Consider the following 19,902-nt stretch of genomic DNA (forward strand, 5'->3'; position numbering starts at 1 on the left):
GCAATGAAGTAACTTGAAATGTGTCGATGGTGACTATTACATTTTAATTTGATGTTCGCTAAATATTTAATAATGAGACAGTTGCCAAGTATTTATTCATGTCCTCTTAAAGTAAAATAGATTTTTTATTTACATTATGTTTTTACTATTTATGCAAACCTGATTTGTGATGAATTAAAGTACAGTTCAAATCAGGTTCAATGAGTACTGCATTCAGAAATATTTAACATTGAATTTGAGCTGTTTCTGTCAGTGTAAACAAGACCTAGGGCATTTTGCCAGGACAGCACATCCACTGAATATATTTCCACTAAATTTTCAAAGTTTATACAAGCAGCTGATCTTAATCGACTGCACTGTGGCAGGGTTTAAGACACAGCCTCAACTGTTGATGAGCACAGTTAACAAAGACCCCTATTTAAACTTATATTCAATCATTCCAAATAATAAAACCTTTCGACCGGAGATACATTTGTACTCTGTATTCAAATAATTGAAGTGGCAGTTCTGGTCTTGAAAATTTTAAGGATGTTTAGAAATATGAAAAGGTGCCGATTAGCATTTGCAACAAATACAAAGTTAGCATAGAGAACAGCAGTGGAAATTGAGATATGCTTGACCCCACAGAATGAACAATGCACCAGACCTGCAGATAAGTATCAATGTCTGAGCCTTGTAGATTTATAGTACTTCAAAATGCTTAATCTACAGACACGTGATTACTACGAATTGACTGCTGTTCAAAAAGATAGCAAACTTCCTAAAGAAATTATTTATTACAATGTCTTTAAGGCATGTTATAGATGTCTGATCATTAAAGTCTACTAAAATTACCTTTGCAGTTGCATTTTCCAGGCAAATTTCAAAACCCTGTTATTAGCTGATAGTTGCTCCACTGCTTTCAAGGTGTAGATTCAAGTATATTTCAGATTTCCAAAGAGTTTATTTATACATTGATCCACCAACCTTGGCTTCTGCAATCCCACCTCATCAAATTGCATGAGGTGGGGAGAGGACAAGCCTAGTTTCTCTAGGCTAAGGTTCCATTATTTCTACCAATTAGCAAGTTACATTAGATATTGAGAATCAGACCAAAGAAGGAGACTGGGGGTGGATTGGGGATGGTGCTGCAGGTAATATCGGCTGAATTTTCACTGAGTAGGAATGACTCAGGAATCCTTATAAAAACGACAGGCGGGTCCCAGTTTCGGGATTCCCAACCTCATTCCCAGGCTGTCTGATTTTAAAGGGTGCAGGCTGCTTCTGGTCAAAAGCCCACAACTGGCACTTGCAATCTGACCAGCTGCATTGCAGAGATAGGCATGTCCTACTTGTGGTAAACCACTGTTGCACCTCTATTAGAGGATGTATGGTAGGATCTGTACTACAGGTACGTTGGTAGTCCCTGCCTGCTGGCTCCGCCCAGTAGGCGGAGTATAAATATGTGTGTCCCCCATGCAGCAGCCATTTCACCAGCTGCTGTGGGAGGCCACACATCTTAGAGCAATAAAGCCTCAGTTGTACCCAACTCAAGTCTTTGTGCAATTGATTGTGCATCACTTTTCCACACTTTTCCTGGGGTTAGGCCATGTTGTTAATGAGCCATAATTCATGGCCTCTCAGAGGAGTTATGAACCCTAGTTCGCCTCAGGGGTCCTTTTAAAGGTGAGTCCCAAAGGTCCTCCGCATGCCACATACAACAAGCTGTGGCACTCCACACCCCCTCCCATGGTCCTTCACATCCCCTGTGCCAGGCTATGACATCCATGACCCTTCATTACCTCTATGCCAAGTTACAGCACTCTACCCTAGCCTCCCACCATGGTTCCTCCTGCCCGCCAGATCAAGATGTGTCACTTCCACGCCCATTGACCCACTTCACACTGTGGAGAACCAATGAACCCGATAGTGACACCAGAATGTGTAAAATAGATTTTAAGAAGTAATTCTTTCATTCATTACTTTCTATTATGTTAAATTAATCACTACAAGGCAATAAAATATTAATCAACCAACTGTTTTAAAGAATCAAAAACAGAAACCACAAATGCTTGAAACCACTTAACTTTGTGTAAATAAATATTTGTGAAATTGACTGCAGTGATCAAAGAGCCAGAGCTGCCAATCAAGTAAGGTTTTTCCTGGAGTGCAGCTGTTTCAACAAGAGTAATGAATGGCTGGGCTCTCATCCTTCAAGCAGACATTACTTTGTCATGCCAATATTAACAAATTCATTTTCTTGATTTTGGTATTTCTAAAAAGTGATATGTATTTACTGTAGATTTTTATATTGATGTAGCGTTACATTTTGTGTGTGGGGGTGTGTGTTTGTGTGCATAAGTATATATGACAATGAGGTAGTGATCATAGAAATGCAAGTAGAAGAGATGGCAGTTAATGTAACACAAAACCTTGTTTTCAAAAGCCAATCCTCAACGTTGGCGTAATTGATAAGAACAAATTTAAATTTTTAACATGGTGCAGATCTTTTGTAGTCTTCACATTATATTGTCATCACTTCCGTGTTTCATAATTTTCAATGTTTCTGTATTAAGACTCATATTTCCATTAAGTAACACTAGCTGTGTGTCAAATATACAGTATACAGACCAAGCAAAATGAAGATTAATCTATCTCTAATTCAACCCCACTCAGCACCAGCTAACATCATTAACTTTATCAAATCATCTGGCTGCATGAAAGTTTTTGCTTCAATGCTCATATTGGGGCTAATACTTGGGGGCTGTGATTGGCCAAAAATAAAAATACATGCCTGGATATTTTTCTGAAACTTTTTGATAAAACACCTGAATCTGTGATGAACTGGGGATGAAGGAATACTTTTCTTTGAAGTTACATTTTGTAACCATTGCTTTGCAAAGTTATCACTAATTATTTTCAATAAGAATATTTGAAGGAAAAGCTCAAGAAAATGAAAAGGAATGAACTCTCCTCCCTGCACGGTATTGAGGAAGTGAAAAATCGAACAGCAGTGGGGAAGGACTGTGGTCTTATATAGTTTGAAAGTATTTGTGTGCTGCTTGTCAACAATTCTGTCTTAGGAATCTGAAATGTGTTTTTTGTTTCAATGCACATTTTATCCTAAAACTAAACCTAAAAGATTATTTAAACCTGATGTGAATTTAAATCCTAAACAGTTCTATTTCTGCATAAAATTAATGTTAACTGACAGACTTAGAAAATAGGTATTTTGAGAAATTGTTTCTGTGAATGTTATCGATACATGAACAAGTTCCAAGTTTGTGTGTGTTAATTTATTAGAGATAATGACAACCTGAGAATAAGGACCTCTAACCATCGAGGACTATGTTGTCTTTGATTTAGCCTCTGTCCAGTTAATTTTTCTCACTCAAACTTACTAATTGTTAGAATGGTGCTGAACTGTTTTTCTCCTGCCAACACTTTCCTTCCCAATGTTTGGTTTTGAAAAGATTGGTATTAACAGAGGAGTCCCTGAGTGTCCAATTTCTTGCAGCTAGTTTAATATATTGGCTGAAAGCATGTTAACATAAGGAAGGATTTAATAAGGACCCCCTGTCTCACCCCATGAATCTAAACTGTCCTTTTTCCAGAGGGTGGAATGCAATTCCTGGATACTTTCATGGAAAATGACAACACCATTGATGACCTGTAAGGGATGTTTCATCAGTACAGGGAAGGAAGAATGACTTTCCCCTAGTAACCTTAAGCAAGGGATTGGTGCAGCACTCACCTTGACAGGGAGGCACAAGATCAGCCCAAATTAGGCAACCGGCCTCCTTTCAGTAATTTGTCTGGATTCTAGAAGCATAATGGAACCACAAGTATATTTTAAGGAAAAACTTGATTACGTGTAAATTGATCATCCTCCAGTCACGTGGTGGGCTCTATTTCATAGCCAAACTAGACAAATTAACAGCATTGGTAGTTAATCATGGAAACATGATCTCAGAGGTTTATAGTCTTGTTCTGACATTGCGAGTGGGAATTCCCAGCCCCGCCTGCCCCAGGACCGGAAATTCACCTCCGAGGTCACTGGACCTTTTAATGGCCTCTTAAACTGTCCATCCCATGGCAGACAGGACTGGCACTTTTGGGCCCACATTTTAGCATCTGAATTGCACACTGCACATTCCATTTAAAATTCATTTAAAATATTGCTGTATATCCTGATCAATTTCATACCTGCAATAACACTATTTGATATCCATCTCATTGATGTACCATTTTAATCATAATACATTTCATACTGATGGTTGTTATGTTAACCAAAAACTTTACTTTTTTATTACATTAGTTAATTGGTGTAGGGATCCCAAAGATTAATTTAAGAGAGAGACGCCCTGGTACACAGGTAATGTAGCTGAAGGTATCCTTGATGCTGCAAAACTGCCAGTATTGAAGCTTTTGGAGAGAACCTTGGCAAACTTAAATATAAGTGCCTATCTTTGAGCCTGGCTACACAAGATATCCTGATGCATGCATTTCTACTTGCTTAGCCGATACCTAATCCATTACCAAAGGAGCTTGGCTAGTTCTATGATAATATTTTAGGCAGTGCTCTTGTCTTCTGATAATGGCTGTTAAATATTAAAAATAATATCAGCGTAAAGACAAATTTAACTTTTAGGATCTCTCACTGGCTGATATGAAGATTTGAATGTAACAGATTTGACAGACTGTCCTGTTTATTACAGACAATGCATCATGCATGTGGTCCATCCGATTCTTTGGTGACTAGGGTATACTTTAATGTGCAATTACTTAACTGTGGAGACACAGTTTCACCTAATACATCCCAAGTAGAAGCCAATACGAATGTGCCTTGGCTGGAATAGTATAGTCATTGAGGGAATTCACAATGCTGATTAATAGGAATCCCTTTGGAAAAGCAAGTTCACTTCATTCATTTTAGTTCAAGGCTCGATACACAACCAATGATTATATAAGTACATTTATCACCCAGTCTGGCTTTTTGTTTCAAGTAAAAAAATTTTGTCCAGAATCTAACTCTTGTTCGGTTAACACTGCAAATAAAATCTTAGTCCCCAGTAGCAGATGACATTTGTTGATTTACAAATAAAAACATCAGAGTGAGCAATATTGGCGATCCAAACTAATTTCAATTCAGTTTGTTTTGTAATTGGATTTCAACATCATTGATCTAAACTTGTATCCTGGTAAAATCTTGCTTGACCTAAAAACTAAATGACAGGAGTTTTTATAATTATAGTCAGCAATAAAATAGTTAATGGCCGCTTTCAGGTGCTAATGGCACTTTAACCCAACATTTAGATTTGAATTTTTCTCGACAAATTGTGAGCATATCAAACATAAACTGAACTGTGGAAATATGAGGACAAAGCACCAACATGGTTTGGGAAAGGCATTAAGATGTCCTTGCTTTTCATCTCATCATCTGGAGTCATTGAATTCCACCCTTGATGTGACTAGCTGAGCAATGAATCCTCCCTCAGTGAGCAGGATAGGTGGGTAGCCTGTGAGCTGTGTTTCGGCCGGTGCCATTTTTGAAGCAGAATATGGACAGCGTGTTACTTAACCTTTCCTCCCTGTGGGTAAGTAATTGAGCTACATTTCCTAACTCCTCCACATGATCCAGTTCAAATAAGGTGCTCCGAGCGGCACTCTGTAACACAGCATGCTGCCCCGTGATCACGGCCGAAGAGATTGTCCCAAGGATGTAGACGATTTAAAGAAAACTGGTGACATATGCTCAAATTAGGGCAGCACATATGATGACTTCCCAGAGGTTTTACAGTACAGATTGGTATCATAAAAAACAGATTTAGATTCCGGAGTCAGAACTGAACTGATTTGCTCATCCCTAATAGCTATTAAGAATTCTAATCTGAAAATTGGTTTTGCTTTCCTTCTGAATATTATTTAACAACTTTGTTGTAGAGTTTCCATACATTATATCTGACTGTTCAGAAAAAGGAATAACATCAATGTCAGTACGACTTAACTATTCTTCTGTTGAGCGCATATCAGTTAATTAAGGATTCTGCACACTGCTTTTTCAGGCCAGCTTTAATAACATGTTTACAATGATATGCACTTTGAAATATGACAAATGCATCTGTGAAGAATGATAATTTTTAGGTGCTGTGTAAATATGCCATTGTGAGATATTCATTGCTCCACCATTATTATTTTCATTCAAAGTATTTGCATGAAATGAATGCAAACTACATTTGAAAGAATGAAGTGTGTATGGAAAAGATTCCCCCTTTCCCAGACTTCATGCGCCGCTCTCTGAAAATACTTTGAATTCTTTTGTTCCGTCCCTTTAAAATGACATCTCTTTGGAGGCTATTGATTTTGTTTGTGTATGGCGTGCTGCTTTTCTAGGCTTTAACTATTTTAGCAAGCCCTTTTGAAGTACTTGCATGAGCGTATTGTGGAAAATAGCCATTGTGAACTTTCTGCCTGTAATAAGATTTTGGTAAGTTGTCATTTGACAAATTGAAGTACAGTGGAAGACACTGAAGAATCATTGGTACCATAGCATCTAAAATCCTACCATTTACTCATGGATCAGAGTACTTAGTCAATGCAAGATTCCTAAGAGATACAGCTTTCCACATTTATTTTGAATGCCATTTTTGACCCAGTATTCTGCAATTTCACCATCCAAATTCTAGACTCCAGTTTCCAAGATCAAATTCTTATATCAAAATTTATGCCTGAATTCAAAACAACCCAGAAATAAGGTGATCTCAGCTACAGGAAGAACACATGACAGAAACATATAGGGCCATCTGATCTGCTGTCCAACTGTGAGCAGTTGTCTGTCCTAAAGCATTTCTCTTCAAAACATTCACAATTAGCCTTGGTTGATCGGCACAAAGGGTACACCTTCAATTCCGAACGGTAAACAAAGCTTGGATCTTTTATTGGGATTGTTGCCATGGTTGTATCCTGTACAAGAATGAGGTTTTCTGCTCTAATGTATATGCCAACGGACATCAACAATAAAATTGGCGACTGCAGGAGCCACACAGCCCTTCAGGCAGTGCCTGAGAAATGGGTTAATGTTGAAAGTGTTACCCTTCCACTGGCAATTGCTCTGAGGGCCTCATGAGACTGGAAGAGGCTTGTGGGGGGGGGGGGGGGGGGGGGGGGGGGGGAGCACAGGGTCTTGTTGTATGCGGATGACCAACAGTTGTATGTCTCATGTCTCAGACCTAATGGAGGGGATGGATGAAATTCTGGGAATTTTGGGGGAATTTGGCCGGTTTTTGGGGTATAAGTTCAATATGGGGAAGAGCGAGATGTTTGTGGTTTAGGTGAGAGGTCAGGTGAGGCGACTGGGGGAACTGCCGTTCAGAGTGGTAGAGGACAGCTTCAGGTATCTGGTATCCAAGTGGCGAGGGATTGGGACAGGCTACAATAATTGGAACAGATGAAAGAGGATTTCCGGAGATGGGATGCCCTCCCGTTGACACTGGCAGGCAAAGTTCAATCGGTAAAAATGACGGTCCTCCCGAGATTCCTACTCGTTTTCAAATGCCTACCCATCTTCACCCCACGGTCGTTTTTTAAGCGGATCAATAAAGTTATTGTGGGCTTTGTGTGGGGGGGGGGGGCAAGTCCCCACGAGTGAAGAGGGCTATGCTCGAGTGGAGTCCGGGGGATGGTGAGCTGGCGCTGCCGAATTTCAGCAATTATTACTAATATAGCCAGGGTGAGGAGGTGGCTGGTGGGGGGTGAGCCGGTGTGGGTGCACATGGAGGCAGCTTCTTGTAAGGGCACAAGTCTGGGGGCGTTGGTAACAGCGCCCCTGCCCTTCCCACTGATGCGATACTCCACTGGTCCAGTGGTGGTGGCAGCCTTGAGAGTCTGGGGGCAGTGGAGGAGACATGTGGGAGAAGAGGGGACATCGGTGTGGTCCCCAATCTGCGATAATCACCAGTTTGCCCCAGGGAGGATGGACGGGGGGTTCCGAATTTGGCAGAGAGCGGGGATTGAGAGGATGGGGGACTTGTTTATAGAAGGAAGCTTCCCGAGTATGAGGGCGCTGGAGGAGAAGTTTGCATTGGCGGGAGGAAATGAATTTCGATATCTGCAGGTGCGGGACTTCCTGCGGAGGCAGGGACCAACCTTCCCACTCATGTTGCTAAGAGGGATTCAGGATAGGGTGGTTTCTAGAGGATGGATGGGAGAGGGGAGCGTCTCGGACATATATAAGGAGCTTATGGGTGCGGAGGAGGCGCAGACCGAGGAACTGAAGCAAAAGTGGGAGGAGGAGCTGGGGGGAGAGATAGAGGAGGGCCTTTGGGCAGATGCGTTGGGTAGGATCAACGCGACCACAACATGTGCCAGGCTCAGCCTGATCCAATTTAAGGTCGTTCACCGGGCTCACCTGACAGTGGCCCGGATGAACAGATTCTTTGGGGTGGAGGACAGGTGTGCGAAGTGTGCGGGGGGCCAGCGAACCATGTTCACATGTTCTGGCCATGTCCAAAACTGAGGGGATTTTGGCAGGGGTTTGCCAATGGCTTGTCCAAGGTATTAAATATGAGGATGGTAATGAGTCCAGAGGTGGCGATTTTCGGGGTGTCGCAGGATCCGGGAATCCAGGAGGAGAAATAGACAGATGTTGTGCTACCCCCAACACCTGTACCAGAATTGGTGAGGGTTTCATGCTTATTTTCTGGTTGTGAAAGACCACACATACTCCGCTGGTGTCAATACTTAGTCTCAGGAACGGAGAATCCAGCCCATGGACTTTCTGGAGGCAGGACCTTGTGGTGGAGGGTGATTTGAAAAGGCAAACATTAGCCATTACTGGGCTTGCTGTTGTTTGAGGAATGGTGCAGGCAGGAGAACAGATATCCAGCAAGCAGCCTGATGGCCGGCACAAGATCTTCACGTCTCGCATATTGGAGCCGCTTTGCTGAAGTGATGGAAATTTTTGGTGCCATTACACAAACACCTCTGTTCGAATATCCTCTTTTCCCCCATGAGAGTTGTCCAGGCATTTCACTCTTCCCATTGATGACTTTTCAAAAAATGTGATTCTGTCACTCTCCAACCTGTTACCGAGCTTAACAGCAGGTCATTTGGAGAAGGAAGGTTGCCGGCACCTCCAGCCGCCGACTCCCATCAAAAATCCCAGTGTCACAGAGACATTCGGGGAGAGGGGAGGAGGGAGGGGGAGGAGGGGAGTGGGAGAAGGGAGGAGATGAGGGTGGGGGGAGTGGGAGAAGGGAGGAGGGGAAGGAGACGCGAGAGAGGGGTGGAGGGGAGAGGAGGGGGAGAAGAGAGGAGGAGAAGGGGAGAGAGGGGACGGGAGGGGGGAAGGCATGGTTGATGCTAACACCTGAGGAAATCTGGGAGGGATTGTGTTGAAATACTCTGTGATGCTCTTGCATCACAGACCAGCGATAACACAGTGCATGAAGCAGAGTAGGAGCATTGACAGATGCTCACAGGAGCTGATTGTGGAGCTGCTAGTGTGCTTCATTCCGTATCAACAGACAAATGGATCACAACATGCAGGGCAGCCAAAAGAATGGGGTAAATGTGACCAAGAGAATGAGGGTTTGAAGAAAAGATACATACCTTCACAAATACATGGCGGGGGTGGGAGGGGAGGGGGGGGGGGGCGGATTTGGGGAATCCTGAACTCCAAGAGCACAAGTGTTTTCACGACCAATGGAAGTTCAGTGATGAGAGCAGGCAATAACAATCATCATTGTTGAATGAGAAAAGGCGGAGAATCATACATTTGTACTCGTGCATGTTCAGGCACGTGCACAGAGTGCTGATCGGTGGCCTCAACTACTGCTGACATTCCCAGTCATTAAATAGAGCTGACAAGACAGTCTGTGGTGCGCTGAGGCAGCTGAATAATTTAAACTTAAAATGGGACTGTATGTTGTCGATAGTAACGATGTGCACTCTTGCGATCAGCCCCGAACTGCTTATTTCTGCAGCATTACCTTGTGCATTTGCTGTCTGCCAGTGCCCTGATTCCAAAAGGGACCCAAAAAGGAAGTCACTGAATTCAGCAGAATCAAGTTCCTCCCTCAAGTTGACCCTACCTCCATCTTGGCCTAATTTAGATGTCTAACAAAACATGAAAACCTGTCATCTCTGAGATAGCAAATCCACATTGCACTTTTTAATAAAAATGCACTAAAATTATTGGACAGGATTTATGTAACCCTGCACACACATGCTTTCATATTATAAATGACGGGTGCTTTTTCTAAAGCCATCGTCAAGTGCACAGTTTCTTCCGCTGTAATTCATCACTTTTATTTTGTTGCTGTGTAAGATATTTTTTGCATAATCACTTCTGACTCTTATTTTTCTTTCCATGGCCACATGTATCGGAACGTGACGCGACCTGCTTACCACCTCATACCAATGTCTTGATGCATGCTGCATGATTGGTAATGTGACGGGGTCTTCTGTGCATGTGTGATCTCTTCCTTTAATTTGGTTTGATTTACTATTTAAGATGGGGGATTCTTGTTGTAAAATATAACCAACTCCAGTTCTTTTCTTGTTATGTCAAGAGGAACTACTTTGAAATGCTGCCGGTGCCTGTGGACTCTCTGTCGAGCCAGGATTAATGTTGCTGCATTAGGCACCTGCAGGAGGGGCTCTTTGGTCCCTGAATAAAAACTGTATAGTTTCCCCAATACCCTTTTATTTTGAATGTAAGCTCAATAGATGCTGTGGTTAGCACTGCTGCCTCACAGTGCCAGGGACCCATATTGGATTCCAGGCTTGGGTGACTGTGTGGCGTTTGCACATTCTCCCCGCATCTGCGTGAGTTTTCTCTGGGTGATCCGGTTTCTTCCCACAGTCCAAAAATGCGTGGATTAGGTGGATTGGCCGTGCTAAATTGCCCCTTAGTGTCCAGGGATGTGCAGGTTAGATTACGGGGTTACAGGGATAGGTTGGGGTGGATGGGGCAGTAAACCTTGGAAGGGTGCACTTTCAAAGTGGCGGTGCAGACTCAAAGGGCCAAATGGCTTCCTTCTGCACTGTAGGTATTCTATGATTCTATCAATTGGCATTTTGTGTTAGATATGCTTAGTTGTATTTGGTAAGTCTTAAAACAGTTCAGTTAGATGAAAAGAAACCAAATTGTGACAATCTTGTTTTTTCTCCCGACCTTGGATTCGTGTTCCGATGGGGATAATATCTACTTTGTTTAACATCTTGATTAAAAGTGAGAAGTGCACTGAGAAAAGGAATCAGTTCAATACCTGTACCATTGGTGAGCAGCTCATTGGCTTCCAATCCTTAGCAACCCACTTTCTAAATTTCCTTGGCTGATTCAAAATCCTCTTTCGACTTCCTTCCAAATGAGTGCTTTGGCTCCAAACTGAAGAACTGCAATAATAAGGCAGCCAAACTACCTTTGGGGGAGTTCAGAATGTCATGTCCCACAATTTTCCACCCAGTCCACGGCCTGCAGTCAAATTGTAAAATTACAATTATAAATCACTCACTAATTCTCCAAACAAATCTTTCATGCTGAGGAAAAGGGATTTGAATCCTCAGTTTTATAGCAATTGTGACTGAAATTTAGTCATGGTTGCCTATGATGTGTGTTGCTACAGCCCCATGTTCTGGTCCAAAAGAATTCCTTTTTAAAAAATAAATCTCGAGTACCCAATTATTATTTTTTTCAATGAAGGGGCAATTTAGCGTGGCCAGTCCACATAGCCTGCACATCTTTGGGTTGTGGGGGTGAGACTCATGCAGACACTGGGAGAATGTGCAAACTCCTGAGTACAAGGGTTGGCCGGTCATGTTACAGTTATAAGACTTTGGTTCGGCCACATTTGGAATACTGCGTACAGTTCTGGTCGCCACATTACCAAAAGGATGTGGATGCTTTGGAGAAGGTGCAGAGGAGGTTAACCAGGATGTTGCCTGGTATGGAGGGTGCTAGCTATGAAGAGAGGTTGAGTAGATTAGGATTATTTTCATTAGAAAGACGGAGGTTGAGGGCGGACCTCATTGAGATCTACAAAATTATGAGAGGTATAGACAGGGTGGATAGCAAGAAGCTTTTTCCCAGAGTGGGGGAACTCAATTACTCGGGGTCACAAGTTCAAGGTGAGAGGGGGATAGTTTAAGGGAGATATGCGTGGAAAGTTCTTTACGCAGAGGGTGGTGGGTGCCTGGAACGCATTGCAGACGGAGGTGGTAGATGTGGGCATGATAGCGTCATTTAAGATGTATCTATACAGATGCATGAATGGGCAGGGAGCAGAGGGATACAGATCCTTAGAAAATTGGCGACAGTTTCAGATAGAGGATCTGGATCGGTGCAGACTTGGAGGGCCGAAGGGCCTGTTCCTGTGCTGTAATTTTTCTTTGTTCTTTGTCCTCACTGAGTGACACAGGGCCAGGATCGAACCCAGGTCCTCAGCACTGTGAGGCAGCAGTGCTAACCACTGCGCCACCGTGCCGCTCCATCATAAAATTCAAAACAATTTGTTTTTTTTAAAAAGTGTGCATTTTATTGATACTATAGGTGCTAGCTGTCTAAAAACATCGCTATGGTACCAGTAGCATAATTGAAAATAATCTTAAAACTTTACCATTCCTTATAATTAATAGAGATTATTTTTTTAATATCACTCTTACTGGGTCATAAGTTAAATAAAAGTTACCAATAAAATGTACCTCTTGCAAATTGGGAAAAACGAGACGCAGAACACTGACCCTTGCTTGGGAGTATGATCATGCAAAGAATTGACTATTGCCAAAAGATCTGAGTGGAGATTCAACATTTATATTGGGCTCATTAAATTAATCTGAGCAGATCCATCCTATTCCCAAGAATGCTCAGTACTTGTAATGGACCATGCAATTAAATACAGGCAGTTTCTCCTTTGGAAATGCAGGAGATAGTTGTTGCTACTATAATTCAGTGGTTCTACTTGTTACATAAAGGTTAAACCGCCGAGCAGTTAATTACCATCGTGGAATGCCAATGGGTGTTAATACGGGCCAAATGTCAGCAAGCATTCACGCAATACAAAGGTTAAAACAATTGCCTAGAAAGGAATATTTTTGCACTTGCATTCAATTCAGTAATCACCAAATTCTGAAATGTAGCATATTACAGCTGAATATTACGTAGAATTAGGCGTTGGAGAAATGTCCCAACAAATCTTTTGATTTGTCGACTGCTAACCTTTTGTTTAAATATCCTTACTGAGAAGGGTACAAAAAAAATATCTTGACTGCACTAGTTTGAGCTCAAATGTTGAACTTTATGTCACAAAGTATTTTCCACTTATTGTTTGATGATTATTCCTTTTGGTCCAGAATCCTAAATCTCAGGAGCCCGTCACTTTGGATTTTCTAGATGCTGAACTGGAGAATGAAATTAAAGTGGAGGTAAGATGATCTTTGTTGGCCAGCGGCTACCATGAGTGGCATGTCAAAGCCTTTTAACTCCATAATGTCTGGATTGATTTCATGAACTACTTCACATTATTATTATTGATATATATAAAATTGCCTGTATTTTTTCTTCTGTGGCACTATTGTGCAGTGCAGGCCAAGTGTGCTTGCTTGAAACTTTGCCTTCCCCTAATTGGATGTGACAGCCTGTCTGGGTAATCATGAACAGATTCTGGCCAGCAAACTTTCAGTGTCAATTGGCCTGATGGTGGGAGACTCCTTCATTTCATGGTTAGGTGACTTGCCTCTCCATACTGCGATATGCGCACCTCATTTTTACATTTTAAGACCTTTGTTTCATTTTAATGAAATTGTATCCTTTTTACAACCACTTAGGTCTTCGAACCTATTGTGAATAGTGTTGTCATCCATGGAAAATTTAAGCTGTGATTTCTGGTTAAACTCTAGAATGTAATAGCTGGATCATCTGTCTGTTCTCAAAAGTGCATGTGTCCAGGTCTGACGCTATGGGGCTGTTTGGCACAGGGCTAAATTGCTGGCTTTGAAAGCAGACCAAGGCCAACAGCACGGTTCGATTCCCGTATCAGCCTCCCCGAACAGGCGCGGGAATGTGGCGACTAGGGGCTTTTCACAGTAACTTCATTTGAAGCCTACTTGTGACAATAAGTGATTTTCATTTCAATTTTTTCACTTTCATGTCAAAAACTCACAACCAAATTGATGCATATTTTACAAATAATCTAACCACTGTGTTCCACGCTATAAATGGGCAAGCTTGATTTCTACCCTGTAAAACACAAAGGGAGTTTCACACTCACCATTTTTTCTCTGCCCAGCAAATTATCTACGCCATTGCCCATGGTCAGTTGACAAATGGAGGGATTCTTTCACAAAGAAGGTGACAACCATTTTGGAAGAGAGACTTCAGAGAGCTATATAGGACCCAAACAATGAGATTTAGTTTTGAAAAAATTGAATTGGAAACATCAGCACAAAAATGAAAATGAAATGAAATGAAATGAAAATCGCTTATTGTCACGAGTAGGCTTCAATGAAGTTACTGTGAAAAGCCCCTAGTCGCCACATTCCGGCACCTGTTCAGGGAGGCTGGTACGGGACACCTGAAGCACACCTGAAGGTCAACACAACAGGAAGTAAACTTTGTGAACAGGAAGTCCTGTGCAACATTATTAATAACCTTATTGGTCAGAACTATGACACTCTCCAAAAGTTACTATTTTGTACTGCTAGTAACTTGCTTTTGCCAAAAATATTTTTTGGACATGAAAAGTTGGTGGACGAAACTGAAAAATTGGTCAGCAACTAATCTTGAGCTTTATTAATATGTGTATTTTTCTTGATCGTGTTATTTCCCGAAGACAGTATTGATTTTAAGCAGTGCATTTGAACTATTCATTTATCCATCATGATGCACTTTGACCACCATAATTCAACTTGTTCCATTTACAAATGAATCTATATATTTCTTCTAGATGGTACATTGGAATTATTATTTTGTACTCGAATTGTCACTCTGTCTGTGGCCCCTTTTTTAGGGTTACACGTTAAACTAGTTTTGGAAATGGTTTCATCGAGCTCTACTTGAGGTGGAGTTATATAATAGTTTGGAAGCTTCATCTCATTGGATCAAACTATTGCACAGAGCTTAATAACTGCAAGTTGTTAATTTATGTCTTCCAGATTCGGCACAGCATGATAGAAGGGCAAAATGGTGAGAGGACTCTCGATACACTGATCAAATCCTATGATGAGGTACAGTCTATTGCCAATTGGTTATCTTATCGGTTTCCATGTTGAGAATTTTCTGTAAAAAAAACATGAGTTGCTCCAAGGAAGAGATAAGACGTCTTCTTTGTTTTACTAATATTTACCGAGTCACAATTGTGAAGATCTACAGTAAGGGTCAGCTTTCACTACAAGCACCCAGGATAAGTTATATTCCTAGAGTGTCGGTGTTAAATGGATGTATTACAACACGGGCGCGATTCTCCACTCCCCACGCCAGGTGGGAGAATCGCGGGAGGGCTGCTCTGCCAACCCCCCCAAAATGGCGTGTCGCGTTTTGCGACACGCCGCTCGGATGGGCCGAGCGGCCTGACGACCCCGACAGGTTCACGCCGGCGGCAACCACACCTGGTCGCTGCCGGCGTGAACATCGCGTGACAGGTAAGTGTGGGGCCTGTGGGGGGGCGGAGAGAGGATCGAGCACCACTAGCGTGCTTGTTAGGTGACTGGCCCGCGATCGGTGCCCACCGATCGTCGGGCCGGCGTATCTAAGAGACGCACTCTTTCCCCTCCGCCGCCCCGCAAGATCAAGCCGCCACATCTTGCTGGGCAGCGGAGGGGAAGATGGCAACCGCGCATGCGCGGGTTGGAGCCGGCCAACCTGTGCATGCGTGGCTGACGTCACTTAGGCGCCGCCGGCCGCATCATTCTCGGTGCGCCGCTTTGACGCAAGCGTCAGGGCACGGTGGCCGACTTTCTCGCAACGCCGCTCCTAGCCCCCCGGGGGTGGGGGGGAGATAGGGGGCGAGGAGCGGCCTCCAACGCCAGACTGAAACACTCTGGGTTTCACTCCGGCGTCGGCCGTTGCGGAGAATTTGTTTTGCAGACCCTTAGTAACAATGCAGGCATACCCCAGTCAGCTCTCACCCTCAAAAAGCAAAGCATATGGTCATTTGGGACTATGGCGACTTTACCTTTACATCACTTCATTACAATGCCACCCTGAAGTTAGCAGTACTGAGTTTTGTTCTTTCTTCCTTCCCTTCTCTTCTGACGATCTCATAGAAACGTATATAATTCCAACAGGATTAGACAGAGTAGATTCAGAAAGAATGTTCCCGATGGTGGAGGAGTCCACAACTAGGGGTCATACTTTTGGTAGAGGGGGTAAACATTTTAGGAGTGAGATGAGGAGAAATTTCTTTACCCAGAGAGTGATGAATCTGTGGATTCAGAAAGTAGTTGAGACCGCAATGTTGTATGATTTCAAGAAAGGGTCAGATATAGATCTTGGGACTAAAGGGGTTAAGAGATATGAGAGAGAAGGCGGGTTCGGGGTATTGAATTTGATGATCAATCATGATCATAACGAATGGCGGAGCAAGCTCGAAGGGCCGAATGGCCTCCTCCTGCTTCTATCTTTTCTGTATGTTTCTATGTATGTAATTGATTCTTCCTGCACTAACAAACCTTCAGTAATTCACTGATTACCTACTTTACATTATGGAGCCCAGATTTGAAAGTACTGATGGGGAGGCACAAAACATAACATATAAACGATTGATGTGCAAAGAAAGACAAATCAGGGCCGGGATTCTCCCCTACCCGACGTGGCGGGGGGTCCCGGCGTAGCAGAGTAATGCCAACAACTTCGGCGTCGGGCCACCCAAAGGTGCGGAATTCTCCGCACCTTTGGGGGCTAGGACCGCGCCGGAGTGGTTGACGCCACACCGACTGGCACCAAAACTGGCGCCAACGGCCTTTGACGTCGGCGTCGGAGCTGGCCGAAAGGCCTTCGCGGTTCGCGCATGCACCGGTGCGTCAGCTGCTGCTGATGTCACCACTGGCGCATGCGCGGTGGAGGGGGTCTCTTCCGCCTCCGCCATGGTGGAGGTCGTGGCGGCGGCGGAAGAAAAAGAGTCCGCCCGCCGATCAGTGAGCCCCAATTGTGGGCCAGGCCACCGTGGAGGGTGCCTCCGATCGCCCTGCGCCCCCCCCAGGACCCCGGGGTCCGCTCGCGCCGCCAATCCCGCCGGCACCAGAGGTGCTCCAATTCCCACCGGCGGGAGAGGCCTGTCAGCAACGGGACTTCGGGCCATTGCGGGCCAGAGAATTGCCGCGGGTGGCCCGCCGATCGGAGTGGCGCGATTCCCGCTCATGCCGATCCCGGGTGGCAGAGAATTCGGCCACGGTGGGGGCGGGACTTACGCCGGCCCTGGGCGATTCCCCGACCCTGCGGGGGGTCGGAGAATTCTGCCCCAGATCTTATTTTCAACTGATAATATTACTGTTATTTTTTTGTGAGATGTTTAAGTATTTTTTGCAAATAATGTACTGAAGAAAATGAGTGGTTCCTCTGGGACCATTCTCAACCTTTAACCGTTGACAATTTTAAAGCAAGAGGATCTCCGGCAGGATCACAAATGCCTGGAATTCTTCAGCCGTTGGGATTCTCTTTTCCTGTTGGCAGTGCTCTCCCGCCCGACGGTTATCCACCGGTGTGGAGCGGTTTCAATGGGAAATCCCATTGGCTAGCGGCGGGAATAGAGAATCCTGCTGCCGGCTAACGGCACGCCACCGAGAAACGCGCAGCTGGGGAACTGGACAATCCCACTCCATGGCATCTCTTTAAGACTTGGAGTGCCAATGGGTTCAGTCTTTCTGCTGGACCGACCATTTTTCAGTTCTTGATGAAAATATAATTATTACCGAAAGAAAAAGCTGTTCAAATGTCACAAACACCACTTTTACTCATACACGTTTAGCAGTTATCTCTATATTGCCCTTGTTCCTTCACAGATGCGGTCTTGCAGGCAACATGTTAAACCAGTCAAGGCCCCATCTGTCCCCTCAGATGGACATTCAAGATAGTATGCCACCATCTTGAGGAAGGGGAAGAAATGTCTTCAAGTTCAGTAGACAATATCCCTGCACTGATATCACTAAAAATAGTTTCTCTGGTGAAGATTGCATTGATATTTGTGCCACCTCATTGCACGCAAATTGGCTGTGTGGGTCCTACATGACAATAGCGTCTACAGGTGCGATACGACTAAAAAGAACAAGCGCCTTGAACGTCCCCGCTACTGACTGCACTCTGGGGGGTTTTTCGGTCCCCAGCAGGGAGCGCCCCGCCGAGGCCACACTTAGCCCCATGTCCTGCACTGAGGAGCTCCGACGAACAGAATTCCTCCATACAGGAAGACATTGGAGTGCCATTTTTAAATGGCATTCTGATGTCACGACCCCCCCGGATTCCCCCAACTCACCTGTTGAGAGGTCCTTGAGCCCATCCGCACCCCACCACAGACAGGCAAGGCACCCCTGGACCCAATCCCCAGAGCGGGAAAAATATCAGCTTGGTAGTGCCAGTTAGGAACCCTGACAGTGCCCCAGCCAGCCTGGCAACGCCACCCATTGGGGTGCCTATTGTCCTAATACCGGCAGGACATGGCGGGTAAATCGCGCCCTATGTTTCAGAAGTACTTAATTGGCTGTAAATCATTTTAGGATGTCCCCACCTTTTGAAAGAAACGATATGAATGCAATTTAGTGTTACAAATCACAGTGCAAAATATATAATGATATGAAAGGATACCAAAAGTGGTTTTGAATGATGTTATTAAATAACCTTCCCTTGTTTTTCCAGAGGTATATTGACAAAGGAACCCGGACATACACATGGACTCTGGTGAATAGTACAGATTACAGGTAATAGAACCTGTTGTGCCTGAGTGCTTTTTTAAAACCTATTCTATTGTTAGTGGGAGCACTGTGTTGACATCCCTGGGACCTGGTTTCAAATCTGTCTCACTCGGTTTACCAGTTTACTGTCATGATGCTAAGTTACTACAAATACTCAGACACAACTGCGGAGGCAGCTGAGTGATCTGACTTCTGAGTGCACTGACGGAGGACATCAGAAACTGCTTGGACTTCACAACTGGTCATAGTACAACTTGAGGCCCGTATCAACACATGATTCAAAAGTCCTCACTCATCCTCCTTGAACCTTCATAACCATAGAATAGGGGATCTTTTCAATGTTGGGAGAAAGCAGGAGTCTTATGATTGAAATTCAACCACTCGGGGAAAGAGCTCTTCTGTAGAAGTGTATCTGAGAGTTCAAATGGCAGGTGGGGAAAATAAAAATACTTCACTAGTTAAAACAGATTTTTGAGGTGAAAAAGGTGCTTCCTTTTGCACTTTACCCATGCCTGATTCAGAACTTCTTGAGGCTGATACGAAGGCCATGATTGTTTGGGGGTATTTCCAAAAGTTTGGAAAATCAGTGTCTGAATTGAAAGATTTGACGTGCGACTGGTGGCAATATGGGACCAGAAAGCATCCATTCCCATCCCCTTCATAGCTCATGAATTCTCTTCATTACTCCATTTTCTCTTAAAGTAAAGAGATTGTTTAAAATACAGAACACTCTTATAAAACCTGGCATTAATAACTGCACTTCCTGGAGGGAGTGGGATTTCACAGCTCGGGGGGGGGGGGGGGGGGGGGGGGGGGGGGGGGTCATACGCCAAGAATTAGTAGTATGGTTATTTTGCTTTTTTCCTGATACTCCCAAACATTCTCACTTGGAGCCAAGTGTTATGAATTTGGATGATATTGATTCAATCAGAAATCTCCCTGAATACAGTATACGCCTAATCTTTTTACTGATACCTGCAGCACGTTCTTCCAGCACCAAAAGTAGAATTTTTGCTCCGATTT

At 43.8% G+C, this 19,902-nt stretch overlaps 1 protein-coding gene across 14 annotated transcripts in view; it reads left to right on the plus strand.

Annotated features, from left to right (window-relative positions):
• Window positions 1-19,902, plus strand: part of LOC119973412 (voltage-dependent calcium channel subunit alpha-2/delta-1) — a 726,559-nt gene that overhangs the window by 595,757 nt on the left and 110,900 nt on the right. For 8 of the 14 annotated variants that reach the window (XM_038811471.1, XM_038811473.1, XM_038811472.1 and 5 more), the window contains 4 exons: window positions 4,298-4,354; window positions 13,330-13,401; window positions 15,130-15,201; window positions 18,824-18,885. In XM_038811471.1, coding sequence (XP_038667399.1) covers window positions 4,298-4,354; window positions 13,330-13,401; window positions 15,130-15,201; window positions 18,824-18,885 — 263 coding nt within the window. The remainder of the gene's footprint in view (window positions 1-4,297; window positions 4,355-13,329; window positions 13,402-15,129; window positions 15,202-18,823; window positions 18,886-19,902) is intronic. The other 6 variants (XM_038811479.1, XM_038811480.1, XM_038811481.1 and 3 more) reach the window with 1 other exon arrangement.

Source organism: Scyliorhinus canicula, chromosome 11 (genome assembly GCF_902713615.1).
Source record: "Scyliorhinus canicula chromosome 11, sScyCan1.1, whole genome shotgun sequence".
In the NCBI taxonomy this organism is placed as follows: domain Eukaryota; kingdom Metazoa; phylum Chordata; class Chondrichthyes; order Carcharhiniformes; family Scyliorhinidae; genus Scyliorhinus; species Scyliorhinus canicula.